Genomic DNA, 22,073 nt, shown 5'->3' with positions numbered 1-22,073 from the left:
AGCTCTAGCCATGGGATTCAGGCAAACATCTATGGGCATCTACGGGCATCTTGTGGCAGGTCCTGGGGCACGAGGTTCTTCCCTCCTGGAGGAAGTCCTGCCTCATACTGACCTGACAACCTCACCTGTGAGTCTAAGTTCTGCTTTCTAGAGCAACAGAGAACAAATCTACGCCCCCATCACCCATCTGCCAACCTACAGAGTGGGAAAATCCCCTGAACCCCCGCCATGTCCCCTCCCTGGTGATGTCAGGCCTCTGTCTCTGGGTGAGGGCAGAGAGGCACTAGTCAAGTGACTGCACTGGGGAGTGGGCTGGAAGGATGACCCCCGAGCCCGCTAACAAGGGGGAAAGAGAGGAGAGGGGCCCGAGGGAGATGTCTGCCTGACAGCTTAAGCTCCAAGTTGGAACGTACTTTCCTCCTTCCTACAGAAGTCTTATAATAGTGACAATAAGTCGATGAATTCTCTTTAACGCATACTAAGCTCATAATAACGTAGTTGAAGTTTGTGTCTATATTACGAACCGAATAAATTTCTGAGGACTTTCCTAGATCTATACTCATCATTTATAGGATTGTTCCTGGGAGAAACTAGGGTCCAAGTTCCCAAAGACCGTATTGTGAAACGTGACCCATTTGTGCTTGTCCCTGGTCTAGTTCAGGGACAGACCCAGATGCTGGCAGGTTCTATTGCCTCTTCTCTTTGGATGAAGAAGGGCCTGGGAAGGGGAAGCCATTCATTTTGTACACAGGCTCACCTCTAAAGATCTGGCTTTCCCTTCTTAGCCAATCTGCTGTTTCCTTCAACATCCCTTAAAGAACGCACATACCAGCTTCTTAAACCCCTGGGAAAGCGCAGAGTCACCGTGACCTGATGAAAGATCTGTACAGAACTTTGGCTTTGGAAGAGTTTTATTTCTGCAAATGTAACAGGAGGGGGTCACAGTCATTTCCACTAATCTTCCTTAATCACCAGGGAGAACAGGATATTGGTTGGCTCTCTGCCACCCTCACACCTGCAGCTTTAGAACAATGCTGTAGCGTAATAAACTTGCATTTCATCCCCTTGGCTTAGCGAGTTAATGAAACACCTAGCAGCTTAGGGAACGCTGACATGAAAACAAACCTGGTTCCGTTTACTGTTAAGAGAGCCAGGGAGGTGAGCTTTGATGCTGTCTTCTAAACAGCGGGAGATGCTGACACAAGGAGGGGGGCAGGAATCTTAATCGCATTACAGCTGGTCAAGTCAGAGCTTTACTGGACTGTTTGCAAATCTTATAATCCCCATCATTCCTGAAATGAACAAACTTCATGTAACAAGGCATAAACATCAGATTGCAGAGCAGAGGCAGCCAGAAATAGTCATCACTCGCTTCTCTTCCAGGGGGTTATTTTCAGCGTCTCTCCACTCCTCTTTTCTCCCATCAGGAGCCAAAGGCCCCATCTCAATTATACATGTATTACTGTGGTGATTCAATGAATTCCTATGGAACCCTCCAGACAGAGGACAGAGACTGTATCCTTTCCCCAGCTGTAGGCCTAGCACTTAACACAACACCCAATAAATATTTACTCAGTGAGTGATGGAATTCTTATAACTGCTCCCCCTTTTCCCATCTGGATTCCAAACTATTTTTGTTTTTCTCTCTTTTCCTCACCAAAACTAATTCACCACTCCCTTGGGGACTTGCTGAGTGACAGTTCACAATCTGATAAACTACTCTGTGTCGAAAGGTAATGAGCATAGTTATGAAGGCCTTTCTCAGCATTTTAAAGAAGGGGTTTCAAATTTTTAATTCAGATGAAAAACTTCAGACACTGTGGTCCTAGATGCACTTTGGGGTGTGTGGAAGTTCTTTCTTCACCCCTAAATTCACTCTTCCTACAAAGAGACTTGGGCAGTCTCCAAGCATTCCCCTAACATGAAAGGCACACACATCTCTACTCAGAGAGGATAGAAGACCATTTTCTAAAGACTCTTGGTGTTAATGAGGTTGGGACTGGAATCAAGTTGAAGCGATCCTCGTGTTTGCAGCCCAGGATCAATGGCAGGCCCGGTGAATGATGGGCAAAGGTGAGGAGCTGGTCACGAAATCCTACAAACAAACAGGTTGTGCTTTGGTTATTCCTTTCTCTCCTTGTACCTAAACTATTCCACAGAGAAGAGTGACTCTCTTTGTCTAAAGAGGATTCGAAGAGGAGGCACACACAACTAATTCTACTTGAAAGGAACATCACTCACCGTTCAGAATTTTTTTCTTTTGTATGTGTTGAATCCCCTTTGCCGAAATTTTAGAATAGAGGGAATTCGTTATCGATCTGCACTGTAAGATGTTGTTAATTAAAAAATGAATACATGTTAATCTGGAAATTTAAATTACAGGGCTTGCCAAAGATATTAAAATACTGGGCTTTTATAGTTAAAAACAAGGTAATTAGCTGGACAAGAGCAGTTGCTTTTTTTATATATAAATTTACTTATTTATTCATTTATTTATTTTTGGCTGTGTTGGGTCTTTGTTGCTGCGCACGGGCTTTCTTTAGTTGCGGTGAGCGGGAGCTGCTCTTCGTTGCAGTGCGTGGGCTTCTCATTGCGGTGGCTTCTCTTGTTGCAGAGCACGGGCTCTAGGCACGTGGGCTTCAGTAGTTGTGGCACGCAGGCTCAGTAGTTGTGGCGCACGGGCTTAGTTGCTCCAAGGCATGTGGGATCCTCCCGGACCAGGGCTCAAACCCGTGTCCCCTGCATTGGCAGGTGGATTCTTAACCACTGCGCCACCAGGGATGTCCCCAAGAGCAGCTGCTTTTAATTAAAGGCTTTAAAAGTTGACCAATGTTGGGGGCTTAGGCTTATCATTTTTCTTGGGTACAGGATTGAGAAGCCTAGTACCTGTTGATTCAGCAAACGGTGCCGGAAGGAGAGACGCAAAGGTGAGCGAAACGTGGCTCCTTTCCTGGAGAAGCTTCAGCCAGCAGGTGGGCAAGGAGTGCACACCTGTCACGCGTGTGGTTCATGCTGATCGTGGAACACAGAGCGGGCAGCAAGGGCTGCCCAGGACCTGACCCTGGAGCTGATCCAAATCTCTAATTAGGAGATAAACAAGTTCCTTAAGATCTCGCTGAAATTTCAAATGGCATGTCTCCACTAACCACCTCACAACTTCAGATCCGTGATTCCCAACCGGGGCGATTCTGCCCCTAAGGGGACCTTAAGCAATGTCCTGAGACGTTTCGCATTGTTACAGTTGAGGGGGTGCTACTGGCATCTAGTGAGGTGAGGCTCAGGTTTGCTGCTAAAAATCCTACAGGACACAGGACAGCTCCTCACAGCAAAGAATTATCTGGCCCAAAACGTCAACAGTGCTGCGGGTGAAAAACCCTACTTGAGACAATGAGCTATTTTGTGCCTCTAAGCTGTTGCCCACCCACGAAGGTGGACAATTAATTACATGGGCCCTCGTCTCCTGGAGGGTGACCTCTCTGGGGTCTTGGACTGTGTCTGGAGCCTCAGAGCCCAGCAAGCACTCCTTATAGAATGAATGAACATACAAGCAAATGCAGGCGAGGATATCGGCTGATCCGGGGTCCCCGCCCTCAGCCAGACTGCAGCGGTGGCAGCTACACTCACTCACGGAGCCCATGTCCACTGAGCGGGCAGCCTCGACCCACTCCAGCGACTGCTGCTGTGTGGACATGCAGGCCCAACTTAACAGCTGTTCCGTATTTTCAAAAGAATCTGGAGATCTGGACTTGTACAGGGAAATCACCTGATTTCTAAATGCTGAGTAATTTGAAATTTGAAAATCAAAAAAGAAGAAACAATGACTATACAGGCAAACACAGTAGGTCCAAACAAAACAGGCCTGCAGCCCTGCCTTCTCACTTCCGATCAGTCTAAGCTCCCACAGGACAGAGACTGGCCTCGGATCCCTGCCCAGGATCTGAGCTGGTCACCCAGTCACAGCTTGAACACACCCAGTCTATGGACAATGCAGATCAGCTCTGTGCAAAAGACAGGAAATCTGAAACACAGTCTGACATTCCTCTTCTGGCGGTTCACTTTGTGGTTGGAAAATTCTTTGAGGCTGAAAACACACGATCCTTAAATTCGAGAGTTCTCAAAAATCAGGAAATTCCAAAGTCAAGGTTCCTTTTGCAATAATCACACGTGCTGTTTCCTTGATTTGGGTACACACAGCTCTTCTTTCCATCTTGTTCAGGGTGTACCACGAAGTCCACAGGATGTGGAACAGCCTGGAGATATGGCCTACGCACAGACGGCTGCTGGAACCTTCAGACTAAGCGCGGCCTCCCCACTGGAGAGCATCTCAGGCTCATTTCTCACACTCAGTTCAACACCTGGGTGTTTTTTGTTTTTCTGCTGTTTTTTAATTCATTCTGAAATTGTATACAAAATACAATCAATGAGGCTTATTTGTAAGAAGGAAAATTACTGTCAAGAGTTGAGACGATCACTATGAAGGGTAAGATACAAGAAATTGGGGGAAGAGTCTTGAGGATGCACCAGGATATCTTGGCAGTTAGGTTTTTGGACGTCAACCTGCCCGTTTGTGTCCTGCCTTCCCAGAAGGACAGGTGCAGAGTAAGGAGGAGGGAGTGTAGGATCAGCTCCCTGCCCCCCCAGCACCAGCTCCGGTTCCAAATCACGAAGTCTCACCGTTGGCACCTCTTGCCCCTCCATCCTTCCCTGTCCTCCCAGGGCCGGAGGGACCAAATACTCTTCCACCCCCAGTCTGACTAAGCCTCTCCCTTCTGCATCAGGTCCAGTTTCAAGCCAGTTCCAAGGCCCTCCAGCTCACCCCACCCTCTCTCTCTCCTCCAGCCTTCACATTCATTGTGCATTCAAACGGTTACTATCCTACTGCAGAAACTACCTTTATGACTTCTTCTCCCGAAAACTCCTTGAGGGCTGGATGATGTCTTATGTTCCTTAATGACTTCCACATGCTTTGCATACAGCAGTCACTCAATAAATATTGTTAGTTGATTGATAGAATTATAGCCTCTAGTATTAAAAATCTAAGGCAGGACTTCCCTGGTGGCACGGTGGTTAAGAGTCCACCTGCCAATGCAGGGGCGCGGGTTCGAGCCCTGGTCTGCGAAGATCCCACATGCCGCGGAGCAACTAAGCCCGTACGCCACAGCTACTGAGCCTGCGCTCTAGAGCCAATGAGCCTGGAGCCCGTGCTCCACAACAAGAGAAGCCACCGCAGTGAGAAGCCCGTGTACCGCAACAAAGAGTAGCCCCCACTCGCCGCAACTAGAGAAAGCCCACGCAGCAACGAAGACCCAACGCAGCCAAAAAATAAAAAATAAAATAAATAAATTAAAAAAAGAAATCTAAGGCAATGAAATCCTTTTCCTAAAAATGTTCCACTGGACATTCTTAGTTCACCGTGTCAGCCCCTGAACAAGAAATAGAGCCGTTTTGTCCTGGGTAACGCTCCTTCTGTACTCCTGCCATATCATCTAGATGCTCTTTATAAACGATCAGACTGGTGGGAAGAGAAACATTTAGGCCAATGTCTCTTCCACCTCTCCATGACCTGCTTCTACCTAGACACTATCTATGCTGCTGCTAAGTCCTTGGCGTTTCCCACGTCATTTCTAGGGAGGTATGTGAAGTTTATGGGATGTTGGACACACACAGACCTGGGTTTGAATCCTGGTCCAATCACCTAGTAGCTCTAAAATCTTGGGACAATCAGTTAAATGTCTCTGAACCTCAGCTTCTTCATCTTTAAAACGGGGCTAACTTGGAGGGTTGTTGTGAAAGTTAATGAGATAATATTAATATAAAAATGTCTGAAATATAGTAGTTGCTCAATAAATGGTATTATTATTCAAAGGAAGAGGTGAGACTAGAAGGAGGAGGAAGAAGAGGAGGGTGTGGGAGTATTTCCTAATTTTTCTTTTCCTTCCGTTTTTCTTCTTGGGGCAGGAAATGCCCCATTAGGGGCTCCTGAGAGGGGTTGAAAATCGCTTTCACCGAATGCCGTGAGCAAAAAGATTCATTTCTGTCAGTCTGGATGGTTTAGGTGCAAACCTGCCCTCAGGCAGGGAGATGAGCAATAACAGACATCCCAGGGGCAGTGACTTTACACTTTTATCCGAGAGCTGTTCCTGGCACACAGAACCCCAGGAAATATCTGTTTATTGAACCAACCCCTCCCAGCCCAAAGCCACATGAGATGCAAAGTCACCTCCTGGACTTCCTCATCATGGTATTCCCAGAGCCTGGTCCTGACCCTCACATTTATCTTGCAAGAACCTCATATTGAGGTTGTGTGTGTGGCTGTGACGGCACAAGGCAGGGGATTATTTGCAAGACGTCCTGGGAGAGGGGAGGCTGCCCTAGACACACTGAGCACGAGTACTGGCCCCACCAACCAGCACTGTGGCTTTTGAGCAAAACAGGTGACAATTCTGCAGGTCCAATGTGCACATGAATGCAAAAAAGTGGAGGGAGGGGGTGGGAGGAACCAACCCTTAGAATTACTCTCAGCCCCAGAATGGGAAAAAATATGGATTTTCTAGAACTACGCCTTATTTGAGCAAAGCTAAGCAACAATATGCTTTTTCTTTCCATCATGCTGGTAAAGAAATGGAAAAACCTATTCCAAAACTTGTCTGCCATTCCGTTTTGGAGTGCCATTCTTGGGGCGGGGGTGAGGGGGGATTGCCAAACAATGCATCCAAAGTGGAATGGAAATAAGCTTTATCTTCAAGTGGCCCTAGGCTTCTTTTCCTTTTTAAAACAGAGGTTAAGAGACCAGTAAGTAGCAACAACAAATATGACTTATTCTCCATAATGTGCCGCATTAGTGATTCAGGCCGGACAGCAGGCAGCCGTGGTCATAGGGGAGGAAAGCTGTGGGTCATCCGGCCAGCAGCCGGGAGGCTGGGCGAAGACTTGGCAAGGACTGACCCATTCCCGGATGACTGAGAGGCTCGTCTTGCTCGACAGGCACCCGTCGGTGTGGTTTCACTTGGCAGACGATAGAGCCCACCTCCCTCAGCGCGGACATCCTGACCAAACAGTGCATCGCTCTCACTGTTGAATCAAACTGGTGTGACTTCTGGCACGTGGAGACGGTGGAAGCAGAGGATGACAGGCCTTTACTCTTTACTCGATGCATTTCTGCATTGTCTTAAACATCTCACAAATAGCACCCGTTACTGTGTAGATTTAAAATACGTAAGTGTATACCCCCCAAATAAAGCACGCCCACTAATGAGAGGAGCGACAGAAGTCTTAACAGTTTAAACTCACCATCACTCCCCACCCCGCCTCATCTTCCCTGAAGATGACAGCGACAGCCCTTGGTAATGATCACATCAGCTGGTTTGAATGCTAGCAAGCTGGAGTGGATCAAAGTCCTAACTCCGTCAGCTGTCCGAGCGGCAGTCTGTATAGAGCGTTCAGAGGTAGGACCCTACAGCCCATCTTCCACATGGCAGACTGAGGAATGTGTTTTTAACCTAGGAGCTAAGTGGCTCCTCTGCTCAGAACCCTCTGATCGCTTCCCCCCTCACTCTTACAATGGCCTTTAAGACCCCACATGGTCAGCCACCAACCAGCCTCATCTCCTACTACTCTCCCCCATCAACCTGTTCCGGCCACACTGCTCCTTGAGCAGACCAAGCACACTCAGGGCCTTTGCACTTGCTGTTTCCCCCAGGGTCCCCAGGGCTCGCTCCCCCACTTCCTTCAGGTCTCTGCTCAAATACGGGAGGGAGAGGCAGTGCTGTCTTTAAGCAAATGGATGGGTGCATTCTAAACAAGGATGATCTGGAACTTGACTAGGAGAAAATGAATTGAAGGGTCAAAGGCAAAAATACAAACGTAGTTATAGTTATATGCACGCATAATTAGTGGCTCACCTATAGTGGTTACTCTCGTGTGGATGAGTGGCTGAAAGGTGTACCGTTGACGCTCTGCTTCCTGCCCTGGATGCTGGCTATAGCAGGTGTGGTATATTCAGTTTGTGAAAATAATCATGATAGATGCACTCTTCTGAATGTATATTTATATGTCAATAAAATATATACCCAAACACACACCCTTTCTTCAACATTTGAGAGCAAGTATTAGTATCCCAAGGAAACACAAACAACGAATTTTCTTCTCCTCTCTCTATGCAAAAGACTTACCATCCCACGGTGGCCCTGGTCAGGATCATATCAAACAGCAATATCGATAAACCAGCCGTGATCACCTGCAGAAATCATTTCAACAAAAGGTCATCAGAGCAGCAGGCCCTCGGCAACCTTCTCCAAAGCCATTCTTCACAAGCTTAGTTTGTACTAGTTCAGATCCCAGACGTCAGCCATGCCTTCCCACTTCATGACTTTTTGCCCCAAATACTTCCTAGTCCCCCTAATTACCTTTCCCAAATACCCCTGTATTTAGCGGAAAATGCTAAGTTCTAGCCTATTCTGAGGTGAGAATCTTCAAAGAAACATTTAACTTCCAAACTCTTCAAAGGAGGAGTTTGGAAGCCAACATCCAAACTCGTCTCTCCCCTGGGCAGGGGCATAGCAAGAATCCCTGTTTCCATCTTGTCTCAGCTGTGCAAAAAGAATCCTCAGGGTCAGAAGTACTCATTCACCTGCTCCCAGATCCTCCAGCTAAAAACCTAGCTGTCAACCTGCCTTTGCTAACACACCATCTCTCGCCCTGCCCTAATGCCCGTCTTTCTGGCCCGTGACACACATTCTAAGAAGCCAGGTACTTCCTAAGGGAGGGAGCAATGAAATCATTAATTAATTACTTGCAAACATCTAGAAGCCACAGGAGAGGGAAGAGGTTAGTCCACATCTCTCAGAGCTAGAAATTACATAAAAGTCTCTTAGGAATGGCAGTAACAGGACTCAGCCTCCAGCGGTGCCTCTAAACATCGGCACAAAAAGTTTTGAGAATCAAAGACCCAACTTTGGAATGTCTGCTCAGGAAAGATGTTTTTTCCCAGAATTCTGCATTCTGGAATACAAAAGGGCTTCCATGAGGAAGGTCACCCTAAGGACTTGCTTCCTTGCAATGAGAAGAAGTAAGAAGCAAGCCGTATTGGGATGGGTCACGCAGGCTGGATGCCCTCGGAGATGTCAACTGCCATGTCACTCAAGGGGACGTCATGTCCGGTCTTGGAGGCCTCTTCAGGTCCCAAGCTGGGAACAAGGCAACAAGCAGATGGTCAGAAGGAGGGAGTGTGTTTAATGGGTCTCATCTTCATTCATTTACCATCTCAAAAAGAAGTCTGGAAACATAAACCAGGAACATTCAGTACACAAACTCTGTGAGCTCTTAGAACCTTTGTGGTAGTTTATTCATTTCAGGTCACTTTCTGTTTGCTTTCCTTGCTTAATTTGCAGCAAAAACCTTGATAACGAAAAAGACCTGTGGTGTCTTCAGGAACAAAAAAGAAGTGCCAACAAGGTCAGAGAGACAGTTGCAAAGTAGAAAGCAAAGGACAAGAGGAAACAGATTTCTCAAAGTGAAAACGGAGTGGTGGCTTTTATCTTAAAGAGCTTTTATCTCAAAGAGCAGCTCTTCTTCCCCCATCCTGCCCTCTTCTTATTTGGCATTTTATATTTAGGACTTTTGTATCTATGGTCATAAATGAAGTGGGCCTAAAATTTTATTATTTTGCAATGCAATTATCTGGTTTTGGAAACACGGTTATACAAACCACATGAATTAATTCATCAGCTTCCCTGCTTCTTTTCCTATAAAGGATAAAGATGATCTTTACTGTGGTCTCTACTCTGACCTGACTGCCTCTGGACCTGGAGCTTCTAGGGAAGTCCCTATCACCTTCCCTTTTGTTCTTACTTTTATTGTCATTTTCGCTTACTTTTTTTTTCCCTTTCCTTCCTTAGTCTTAACCAAAGTTAATCTCATTAATCCCTCTTTACTTTTTGCAACTTCTTGGACATTTCCTGGGGTGGTGCCAACAGAGATTTATTTCTTGGAATTGCTGAAAAGGCCTCCATTCTGCTGACGGAGGTTAGCGACGGCAGCCTGGTGTTAACGGAACAACTCACGACGTTTCTGAAGCCTTTCTTAACTCTTCACCATCGTCTTCATCTCCTTTGCCCTTTTTACCAGCTTTTTTCTTTTTTTCCAACTTCACTGAGGAATAGTTGACAAATGTAAGTGTATATATCTAATTGCACAACATGATTTGATATACATATACGTACATGGCCTCCTCTAATTGTCCTCTCTGATGGCTTTTTTCATATGACTTTAGTCTCCTCTGTGGAACCATCACCTCCCACATGCCCTGCAACAGTCACAGCTGAGGGCTTGTGGCTCTGTTCCTCTACGAGTTTCTTCAGCTTAGGAGGAACCTCGTCTTCCATGAGATAGACAGCTGGCCTGCTTGTTCCTATTAACTGCACCTTTTGCCAAGAAAAATACCTCTGAGAATTTTCAAACCAGCCCTTACTTGAAAATAAGGTTGGTTTATAGCCAGACTGGTGCCTTTCCATCTGCTGCTTCCTGGAAACGTCTGCATGGTCTCCTGCCTTTCTCCTGGGCCCCTCTTTCAAACTTCTCTAAATTTTTCTCTCTCAATGAGCAAATCTTCTGCTGGCTGAGACACTCAGTGAAATTTCACAAGGAGGTTTGTCTTCTTTCTGTAGGGAATTTATAGTGAACTTGTTTATTCTGTAGAGCTACTGGGGAGGCAGATGGCTCACTTTTTAATCAATTTCCAGAAGGACCCTCGGTTCCTTAGGCTTCTCTGCTTTCTTTTACCTCCATCACCAGCCCCAGCGGTCAGATCTTTTAGAAGCATTTCCCATCACCCTCTTCCCCCCCACCCCCCGTGTGTGTGTGTGTGTGTGTGTGTGTGTGTCTCTCTCTCTCTCTCTCTCTCACACACACACACACACACACAGAGTCACCAAAGTTCTACCACTTCACAAAAGTCACAGTGTAAGAAGGGATGAGTAGCAGCTGACAACACCTCACTGAGGGGTGGACCCTGGGCAGGTGTCCAGCCCGACTCACCCACTAAGTGACTTGCACCCACACATCCCTCTCAGCCTGTATGAGCTTCAAGGTCATGCCCCAGCAAAGCAACAGATTTCCACCTGCCACGGGCCATCAGGGCTGCTCAAAAACAGTGGGAAGTGTGTGAATGACAAATCTGCTCGTGCTAAGAGTCCACTCCACTTCTAACTCCACCGAGGAACAAACGGAAGCCAGGTGAACAGACCTTTCACCTTCACCGCTGACTGTGCAAGTCTGGGTACAGAATGTCCCATGCAAGGGCACCTGGGGGCAGAATTCGGGAGGTACAACCGACTCCCTAAGCTCAGAGGTGGGGAAACGGTGACCCAGAGATGGTGTGTGACTTGCTCCAGGCCCCGGCGACTTCACGGCAGGGAGCAGTGGAGTCAAGGCCCTGACTCCCAGGTCAGCCTTCTCTCACAGCCAGAAAGGCCCCACATGAGCTCCATGCAGCTTTTTTGAAAATAAGAGTCCACTAAAAGCAGGGACTCAGATATCTGCAAGCCCATGTTCAGAGCAGCATTAGCTGTCAGCATCACTGTCAATTGTTGTTCTTGCTTTCAAAAAGCATTTAGCAATAGCTAAAACTTGGAAGCAACCCAAGTTCCCATCAATGGATGAACGAGTAAACAAAACGTGATATATATAGATATATTTATATAGATAGATATCTCTATATACACACACACACACACACACACACACAATGGAATATTATTCAACCTTAAACAGGAAAGAAATTCTGACATATGCTATAACACGGGTGAAGCTCGACGACATTATGCTCAGTGAAATAAGCCGGACGCAGATGGACAAATACTGTATGATTCCACTTATGTGAAGCACTTAGAACAGCCAAACTCATAGAGATAGAAGGTAGAATGGGTGTTACCAGGGACCGGGAGGGGTGGGAAATTAGTGTTTAATGGGTACAGGCTTTCAATTTAGGTTGATGAATGTCAGTAAAAGCATAAACTTCTGGGCTTCCCTGGTGGCGCAGTGGTTGCGAGTCCGCCTGCCCATGCAGGGGACATGGGTTCGTGCCGCGGTCTGGGAAGATCCCACATGCCGCGGAGTGGCTGGGCCCGTGAGCCATGGCCACTGAGCCTGCACCTCTGGAGCCTGTGCTCCGCAACGGGAGAGGCCGCGGCAGTGAGAGGCCCGCGTATCGCAAAAAAAAAAAAGCATAAACTTCTTTTTCTAACCTTTAAAACAGCTAAAATCTGCCCAGAAGAAAGACTCCAAGTTACTCTTGGGGCTTGCCATTCAGGAGATGGAAGTAGCAGCCATCACTGTCAATTGTTGTTCTTGCTTTCAAAAAGCATTTTAAAAAATACAAATCTTAAAAAAAAAAAAAAAAAAAAAAAAAGAAATACAAATGTTTCCCCAAAGAAGAAAGAGCCCTGTGGTCTGAGGAATGTCTGCCTTGCGCACACGAGGACCTGAATGACAAACACCAGGACCTGCCACAGTTCGGGCTGCCAACAACAGCAGAACTCAATACATTGTGTCAACGGCGGGGCTTTGAACTTCCTGGATTTGTCAATGGATGTCACAACTTCTGTGTTATTTAAACAGATTTTAGTATTTAAAGCAGATCAGGTTTGTTTTTTAAACATTCATTTCGATCCTGAGACAAATTTCCTGTTTGGTTAAGGGAAAATAAAGAGGAACAGTTGTTGATGGGAACCTGCCAGAGAGTCGTGTATTTGGAAGAGAAGCAGAGATTTAGCTTTGCTGTTTGTTATTGTCTTGATGTTGCTGTTGTTGTTGTTGAAGTGCATAGGACATAAGGAAAAAGTGGCCAATGGCAGCGTGTATACAAGGCCCTTCACCGTAACTGCCCCGGTTTCAGCCATGCACCTCCCACGTAAACTGGTTATAGGTTTTCAAACCCTGTTTCATCCCATCATCTTGCCTTTGCTCAGCAAGTTTTCTCTACCTGGAATAATTTCACAGGCCTCCTCAAACAATCCCTATTCACCTTTCGAAAATCCATTTCTAAAACTTTTCCTGAGTGGATCAGAAGCTTCTTCTAGGGGCTTCCGTAACCCCTTACCATTGTACACATCAAATTCTACTGAAATGGTGGTCTCCCCACACTGGAGGTGAGCTATTCAGCTTTGTATGTTCGGGGCCCAGCAACAGAGACTTGCATACGGTAAGTGCCTGAAACAGTTTACACAAATGCACTGTATCGTCAGAGCTGGTAACATAATCCCAAAGGTCACTTTTCATATATTAGGGACATTGGAACCCAGACCTGAGAACACTGGGGGCAATCTCTCTGTCCCTCGTCTGTGCTTCTTGGACCAATTATCTCCATGGGGCTCCACAGAGAAGAGCTGAGACTGGCTCTCTGGTTCCAAGTCCCAAAATGCCAGGGAAGATTCTGATTGGTCCCTGAATCAATTGACTGTGGCCTGGGAAACAGAGTAATGTAAGAACATGGAAGCTCACCCTTGAACTTCGTGGTTGGAATGCATGGAGGAAGGAAGGTTTCCCTGGAGGAAGGTAGGGAAAGTGCTGGGCAGACAGAAGAACGGCTGTCTTCTATACCCTTGCCATCGAAACCATCTGGGAGCTTGCAGGAAATGCAGGATCTCAGGCCCCACCCCAGACCGACTGAGTAACATCTACAGTGGAACAGACCCCTGGTGATATGCATGCACATTAAAATGTGAGGTGTTCTGCTCCACACCATCCAACTCCAGCTCTGGCCAGATGGTACTCCCACATCTCCAGGAAAAGGTGAACTCTAGCTTTCTCACAGGCTGTAGAGGCACATGTCAGACTGTCCTGGAGTCCATCTGTGTTTCAGATTCACATATGAATGTAACCAACCCAGCCTTTCTCTTAGGTTAAAGAGTAAATCTAATAAAAATGTATAATCTCAGAACAGGCTGTCTTTCTCGCCTAAGACCAAAGAAACTATGCCAAATCCACTAGACAGAAACCACAGCTAAGGCTGAGAACTCCGTTTGGTGTTTTATTTATTTATTTATTTTGAGGGGCTGCATTGGATCTTCATTGCAGTGCACAGGCTTCTCATTGTGGTGGCTTGTCTTGTTGCGGAGCACGGGCTCTAGGCACGTGGGCTTCAGTAGTTGTGCCATGCAGGCTCAGTAGTTGTGGCTCACGAGCTCTAGAACGCAGGCTCAGTAGTTGTGGCACACGGGCTTAGTTGCTCCATGGGATGTGGGATCTTCCCAGACTAAGGCTCGAACCCGTGTCCCCTGCATTGGCAGGCAGATTCTTAACCACTGCACCACCAGGGAAGCCCCTGTTTGGTGTTTTTAAAATATTGAATTAATTTATTCAATATCAATCCTATGATTTATTCCAGGATCAGTTAATGACAGACAAATCATGCTAAACTCCAGGCAGAGCTATTAACAGCATTTGGTATCACCTCATTAAAATATACAATGAGCCATTACTTTTCCAGGTATCAAAAAATGACATTTACCATAAGTACACTGGGACTGAGAATATAGCTGAGGAACGTAAAGAGATCAAGGTCACGTGAGGAAAGGATAAATTCTAAACCTAGAGAAACCTCGGATGACTTTTAACAAACTCCTACATTTTACGGAAAAAGCAATAATAGAACAAAATTAGAAAAAAAAAGTGACATAAATATCTAGTTCATGGAAGGTAAGGGAAGAAAGTAACCAAAATTTAAAGAGGTCAGGGACTTCCCTGGCAGTCCAGTGGTTAAGACTCCATGCTCCCAAGGCAGGGGGCACGGGTTCAATCCCTGACCGGGAAACTAAGATCCTGCATGCCTCACGGCATGACCAAAAATTTTTTTTAAAAATAAAGAGGGCAGGGCTTCCCTGGTGGCGCAGTGGTTGAGAGTCCACCTGCCAATGCAGGGGACACGGGTTCGTGCCCCGGTCCGGGAGGATCCCACATGCCGCGGAGCGGCTGGGCCCATGAGCCATGGCCGCTGGGCCTGCGCGTCCAGAGCCTGTGCTCCGCAATGGGAGAGGACACAACAACGAGAGGCCCGTGTACAGCAAAAAATAAAAAAATAAATAAATAGGGCAAAAAATGTCCCAGGTGTCAGGCTCAGCAGTGTCACATGTATGAATTCATCTGCTCCTCACAACAACCCTCCACAGGAGGGGAGGGTGCTTTGTCCCATTTTACAGATGAAGAAACTGAAGCTCCTTGAGGTCAAATTCTTGCTCAAAGCACACAGTCACAAAAAGGGAAGAGTGCAGACTCAAACCCAGGTCTCCTGGTTCCTGTGCCAATCCTCCTTTTCCACTTCCAAGTTAACCCTCAATGGTAGCTCTGCTTAACCCTGCAGATGTCAACTTGACTCAGTAGCTCTCAACCCTAGCTGCACAACAGAATCTCCTGAGAAGTTAGAAAACAAAAACAAAAACAACTGAAGTCCTGTCCCATATCAATGAAATTGGAATATCTTATAATAAGGTCCAGGTATCAGCATTTAAAAAAAAATTCCCTAGGAATTCTCATATGGGGCCTCTCACTGTTGTGGTCTCTCCCGTTGTGGAACACAGGCTCCGGACGCACAGGCTCAGCAGCCATGGCTCACAGGCCCAGCCGCTCCGTGGCATGTGGGATCCTCCCGGACCGGGGCACAAACCCGTGTCCCCTGCATCAGCAGGCGGACTCTCAACCACTGCGCCACCAGGGAAGCCCCCCTTTTTAAAAAAAAATTTATTTATTTATTTATTTATTTTTGGCTGTGTTGGGTCTTCATTGCTGCATGCGGGCTTTCTCCAGTTGCTGCGAGCCGGGGCTACTCTTCATGGTGGTGTGCGGGCTTCTCATTGCGGTGGCTTCTCTCGTTGTGGAGCACAGGCTCTAGGTGTGCGGGCTTCAGTAGTTGTGGCTCGTGGGCTCTAGAGCGCAGGTTCAGTAGTGGCGCACAGGCTTAGTTGCTCCGTGGCATGTGGGATCTTCCTGGACCAGGGCTCGAACCCGCGTCCCCTGCATTGGCAGGCAGATTCTTAACCACCGCGCCACCAGGGAAGTCCCTAGTGATGTGTTCTTAATTTCAGTAAAAGTATCTACAAAACTGCCAAAATCCACAGAACCACTTTATAACATTGATGAATAAGGCAGAACCTGGTAAATAACCATCATTACCACCATCATCAGCATCTTCACCACAGGACTCATTTATTACACCACTTTACATTACCAGCACAGTGCATGAGGGTTTCAATGTCTTCACATCCTTGTCCTTATTTGTCTTTTTTATTATAGCCATCCTCGTGGGAGTGAGGTGGTATCTCACTGTTGTTTTGATTTGCATGTCCCTAATGGCAAGTGACGCTGAACATCTTTTCATGGGCCTACTGGCCATTTATTTATCTACTTTGTAGTACTGTCTCTTCAGATTCTTTGCCCATTTTTAAACTGTGTTATCTTTTTACTATTGAGCTTTAAGAGTTCTTTATATGTTCTAGATACAACTCCCTTATCAGATATATGATTTGTCTGTGAGTTGTCTTTTCATTTTCTTGATGGTGTCCTTTGCAGCTCAAAAGTTTATAATTTTGATGAAGTCCAATTTATCTATTTTTTTCTTTTGTTGCTTGTGCTTTTGGTGTCAAAGCCACATTTTGAGTAGCAAGGAATTCTAAATCACTATTCCAACCAACACCTTAACTAATGATTCACTATACATGAATCATACCATTATATCACAGTTTCCTTTTTATAAAGCCATTCATTCATTCTACCTTCAAACATTTATATTCTACTTTAGAACATGATCTGTCTATCCAAATTAAGTACTACTTTACTTGATTTATAATGAGTTTCCAATGTGAATTTTAGAAGCCAATATCATGCTATGTGATATGAATACAAGACAACAGAAATCTGAGAATTAGGAGATGAAATAAGCATGTATATTTAATGAAAAAGTCTAGAAAACCTCAAGTAGTAATTCTCCAAACATATCATAGTAATTTTGAAGAGGCTGGTGACTAGTTCTTTAAGGTAGGAATAGAGGAATGGAGTGTTGAGATTAGCTAATCTATCCCCTAAATTTCAGCACTTTAAAGATGTCATTCCATTGTCTGTTGGTATTCATAGTTTCAGTTGAAATGTCAGTTACTTTTAAGGTAATGTCTTTTTCCTCTGGTTGACTTTTAAGATTTTCTCTATCTTTGGTTTTCAACATTTTAACTAGGAGATGCCTAAGCATACTTATTTTTCTTTGTATTTTTAGTTTGGGGTTTGGTGCGATTCTTGAAGCTGTGGGTTGATGTCTTTCAGCAGTGTTAGAAAATTCTCAGCCATTATTCCTTCATACACTGCTTCTCTCCTTACCTTCTAGAATTCCAAGTACATATATATTAGACATTTTGACAATCTCCCCCATGTCTCTTATACTTTGTTCTATTCTTTCCATTCTTTTTTCCTCTCTATGCTTCACTAATCCTGTAACACTGTGTCCAGTCTGCTCTTAGACCCATCCACTAAGTTATTAATTTCACACATATTTTTTTCCATTCAATAATAACTCTTTGATTTTTTTTTACAGATTCCAATTTTGCATTGAATTTCTCCCATCATTTAATTCATTTTTTCCACTATTTTCTTTAACATATTATTCATAGTCACTTTTAAGTTATCACTAGCTCCAACACCCAGATCATTCGTGGTTATGCTCTCATTATTTTTTCCACTTAATTATCAGTCATGTTTTCCCGCCTCTTAACATGTCTACAACTTTGTTATGTTGAACACTGCATGTAAAAGAACTATAATCAGGGATTGAGTGAATCAGAGATGGGCTATAGCTCTAGTAAGGCTTAGTCCACCTCTACTTTATCTAGTTCTTCAGGTATGGCCCTTCCAGACTTGTGTGTAAGAGCCTGGTAGATCTCTAACTTCTCATTCCTATAAGTTCTGCCTTTCAGAAATTTTGACCTTAGCTTTTTAGCTTCCCATCCCATGTAGATTCAAAATCTGACAACAGTCTTCAGGGGAAGAGTCATTGTATATTTGCTTCAGGCTCCTCTTTTTAGCAAGATTTTGTCTCCTAAGTACCCCCAAGATTATGAGCTTTTGCTTTGCCTTTCTGGGCCAACCAGCAGCCTCCAGAACTGCTCCAGAGTTCAGCAAACGTCTCCTGGGAATACTGGACTTGCCTTTGGGGCTCCTCTAGTTTCCAATCCATCAAGCCAGTTCCACATGACTGCCAAAAGCTCTGCTAGTTTCTCTTTCCCACAGAATATTTCCTTTTCTTGGACAAAGTCAGATCCTTAGGCCACACCCAGAATCAGCAAATATCCTTCACCTCCCCCCAACCCCATGAAGAAAATAGCCTGTGTCACTCATATACCTAGGAAGGTTCTTCCTTCTTTGGAAATTTATTTAATTTAGTTCTCATTGCTTTCACAGATCTCTGATTTCTTTAAAAATATGATTTTTGCAATTTACTTGTTTTTCCCCTAGTTGTTTCAACTGAATGTTGGCCTGTCACAATGTACAACAGTCTACTCTGAAGTAGAGGATTTCCGTTTACTATACAGATGAGAAAACTAAGACATAGAGAGATGGTAAGACACTGGTTTTCAAACCAGATTTGGCTGAAAACTATTTCCCTAGAGCCACCTTGGATGTCATCATGGTGACGCAAGGTGGGGAGGCTTTATTTGATTTGTTCTGTACATCTTCCTGATCAGCGACAATCTTATTAACTCATCATTACAATGTAAATTAGCTTTGTATTTTCATCATAGCCTAGGATCTTGTATCTATCAGCCGAGGGCAACAGGACTTTCTTAAGGGCACAGTCTCTTTCTCTTCAGACACAGAGATTCAGATATGATGCAACTGATGATGATTAATAAGGCAGACTGGAGGTGAGAGGAACATACAGTTTCCTTTCCTCACGATTCTCTCTGCCTGGAAGGAGGAAACTCTTCTGCTTTCCATCCTTTCAATCTCTTCCAAGTTCACTCTAATGGGAAGAATTATTCATCTGATTGTACACTTAATGAGGCTCATTACACTAGTTAGTGGGATTCCAGTGTTTTAAAGGCAAGAATCCAGACTCCACATGATTTATTTCTTCTCTTGAATCCATGCAATAAAATTTTCTTTACCCTGTCTTCACCTGTTGCAGGGTGGGAGTGGAGGATGGAGAGGAAGCCATGCCTCCTATAGGGAGCAGAAAGCCTTAAGTCTCTAAACTAAGGTTGAGTTTTTCAACTCAACTTTGTTTCCCACTTGCCTACTATTCTTTGTCCATATGTTCTCTTAGTCCATATACCAAGAAGGGAGAAGTGGGTAGAAGAGTTCAAGTACCAGAACTCTGAACCTTTTAACACATGCTGTAGGCTGAAGAGACCCATGTGTCTTTTATGCCATCTGACACTGATCCCTTGGTTCCAGCTTCAGAAATCTGTGACCTTTGGACCTTTTATCTTGGACTTGCAATCTTCCTGGATCAGCAGTGCAGAAAGTGTTGGCTCTCCCTCAGAAAGGGTTGGGTGTCAGACTTTTCTCTTTAGTACTCACATTTCTCAAGAGGCCATATTAAATCATGTCTGCTGAAGCGGTGTTCCCTGGTACCTTTGGGGGGGCTTCTTCCTTTCACCTATCTCTCTGGGCATTCCACTTCAGCTCATCCTAAAATACCTGATTTGGTTGGGTTTTTTGTTCTGTTTTGTTTTTGTTTGTTTTATTTTCTATAATATACTACAATTTCTTTGAATAAAGGGGCTATAATTTGCCAAGTATTGCTCCTTTGCCAAGAACTATAAAGAGCAAAATAATGTAGACAGACTCAGAACATCCAATCGTCAAAGACAAATGGAGAATTTGAGGCTACTCTAATTTTCCTTCAAATTCAATTCAGTGACAGCTTGCTATAGTATTAATAGATTCTTCATTCTAGTACTTTTTCTCAACTTTTTCAGTCTCATGTTATTCAGTAAATGTACTCACTTACTGACAGACTTACTTTGAGAATGATGGATTTCTGCCAAAGTTATTTTTCAAACTTTGCCTTGTTGATTAAAAAGTTCTATCAGTCTCCCAGCTAAGCAGTACTCTGTGCTTCTGGAAAGGAGGAGCATGCAGCTAAGGTGTTTTTATATTCGAAGTTATTTTGATCCTCTCAAAGAATAGATCTAATCTCTGCAGTCTATTTTTAGAAATGAAATGAATTTAACTCAAAGGAGCTTTAAATAAAAGCACCATAATTATACTTACTCCAAGGTCATGAGGATTTTTTAATCTCCATTTAACAACAACTGCAATTCACGTTATTGTTATACTTAGTAATAATGGAGGTGAAGGAATAGATTTGCCAAAAGATATACAACAAGACCTGCTTAAAGATAGGAAATGTGGTGCTCATTTGGCAAAAACCTTTTTGCTACTTCTAACCTGCCTTCTTCCTTAATCCCAACAATTCCTGATGAAATATCAGTTGGGAGAAGTGAGGCTATGATGTCGAGGGCTATACCCCAGCTCCAGGTCTAGTCACACCCAGTTTTACATGACCAGAGAGTGAGAACTCCTTAAAAATGTACAAAGCTTGCACAAGACTCACTCTACCAGCTCAGTTCCACTTGAGGGATTTACACAAACCATGAAGACTTTCTAGCTCTTTTTTTTTTTTTTTGCGGTACGTGGGCCTCTCACTGTTGTAGCCTCTCCCGTTGCGGAGCACAGGCTCCGGACGCGCAGGCTCAGCGGCCATGGCTCACGGGCCCAGCCGCTCCGTGGCATGCGGGATCTTCCCAGACCGGGACATGAACCCGTGTCCCCTGCTCCCCTGCATTGGCAGGCGGACTCTCAACCACTGCGCCACCAGGGAAGCCCCTTTCTAGCTCTTGTTACACAACTCTTGGCACTCACTGCAAAACGTCAGTGGGTCACCTGTGCACTCTTTTGCTATGGACTGAATTGTATGCCCCTCCTCCACCCTAAATCCATATACTGAAGCCCTAACCTCCAATATTATGGTATTTGGAGATGGGCCCTTTGGAAGGTAATTAGGGTTAGATGAAGTCATAAGGGTCGGGTCCTCATGATGGGATTAGTGACCTTACAGGAAGAGGTCAGAGAGCTTGTGCCCTCTCTCTGCCATGCAAAGACATAGCTGAAGACAACCACTTGCTACCCAAGAAGAGAGCTTCCTCCAGACACCAACCCTGCTGGCACCTTAATCTTGGACTTCCCAGCCTCCAGAACTGTGAGAAATAAACGTCTGTTGTTTAAGCCACCCAATCTATGACATTTTGTTATGGCAGCCCGAGCTAAGACATAATTCCTTGCTCTTTTGGAGAGTTTACAAAAGGAAAGCTAAAAAAACAACAAACTGTTTAGGAAGAAGCTTTCACTGAATTAGAAGTGAAAAAGGAAAAGGGCTTTGAGTTATTGCTGGAAGGACACTAAGGCCAAATTCCCTTCACTGAGCCCCTCGCTAGGAACTAGAGAGGCAAAAATGAAAGGCAAGAACCTGCCCCCAGCACCCCATTCTAGGTTAGCTACTTCCAGAGGTTACTAAGCAAATAATTTCAATACCATATGATAAGTGCTAAGACATGGGTATATTCAGTGTTGCAGGAACAAGCCCACATCGAGATGATGCCTGAGCTAATCTTGAAGGACAGATAAGAATTACCAGGTGAGGAAGGGTGAAAAGGGCTTTCTACATAGAAGGAACAGCATGAACAAACTCACAGATGCTAAGCCACTGGGTTTTATCGGAAAATGCAAAGTGTGAGTTGGGTGGAGGCCACCATTAAAGCTGAAGGAAACCTGAAGAGAAAGAAAAAACCAGTAGCTGGAAACTGCTTTTTCCTAGCAAGGTATTGAAAAAAATCCCATGGGAATCCTATTCCCTTAAAGACCGTGGGCAGCTGGATCCAGGACGACTGGGCGTGTAGCATGTCTGGACTTGGGCTTCAAAAGAGCTCATCCCAATCTGTTCTTGTGCCGTGTCCGTGGGAGAGCAGTGGGCCAGCACTCTGAGAGTCCCCAGTGTCCCCTTGCTGTGTCACAAACTCACTGACTAACCTCAG

General features: G+C 45.0%; 1 protein-coding gene across 5 annotated transcripts in view; it reads right to left on the bottom strand.

Annotated features, from left to right (window-relative positions):
- Positions 1-22,073, bottom strand: part of SLC35D4 (solute carrier family 35 member D4) — a 107,887-nt gene that overhangs the window by 5,618 nt on the left and 80,196 nt on the right. For 3 of the 5 annotated variants that reach the window (XR_003004928.1, XM_024757929.1, XM_024757931.1), the window contains one exon: positions 8,172-8,236. Coding sequence is in view for 4 of the 5 variants with exons in the window: in XM_024757929.1 (XP_024613697.1) it covers positions 8,172-8,236 (65 nt within the window). In the remaining variant the exon portion in view is untranslated. Of the gene's footprint in view, positions 1-1,981; positions 2,096-7,901; positions 7,979-8,171; positions 8,237-22,073 lie in introns of those variants that run through there. The other 2 variants (XM_024757932.1, XM_024757930.1) reach the window with 2 other exon arrangements.

This window comes from Neophocaena asiaeorientalis, unplaced genomic scaffold (assembly GCF_003031525.2).
Source record: "Neophocaena asiaeorientalis asiaeorientalis breed wild unplaced genomic scaffold, Neophocaena_asiaeorientalis_V1.1 scaffold142, whole genome shotgun sequence".
Taxonomy (NCBI): domain Eukaryota; kingdom Metazoa; phylum Chordata; class Mammalia; order Artiodactyla; family Phocoenidae; genus Neophocaena; species Neophocaena asiaeorientalis.
The sequence above is the reverse complement of the archived record's forward strand: the minus strand, read 5'-3'. Positions and strand labels throughout refer to the sequence as shown.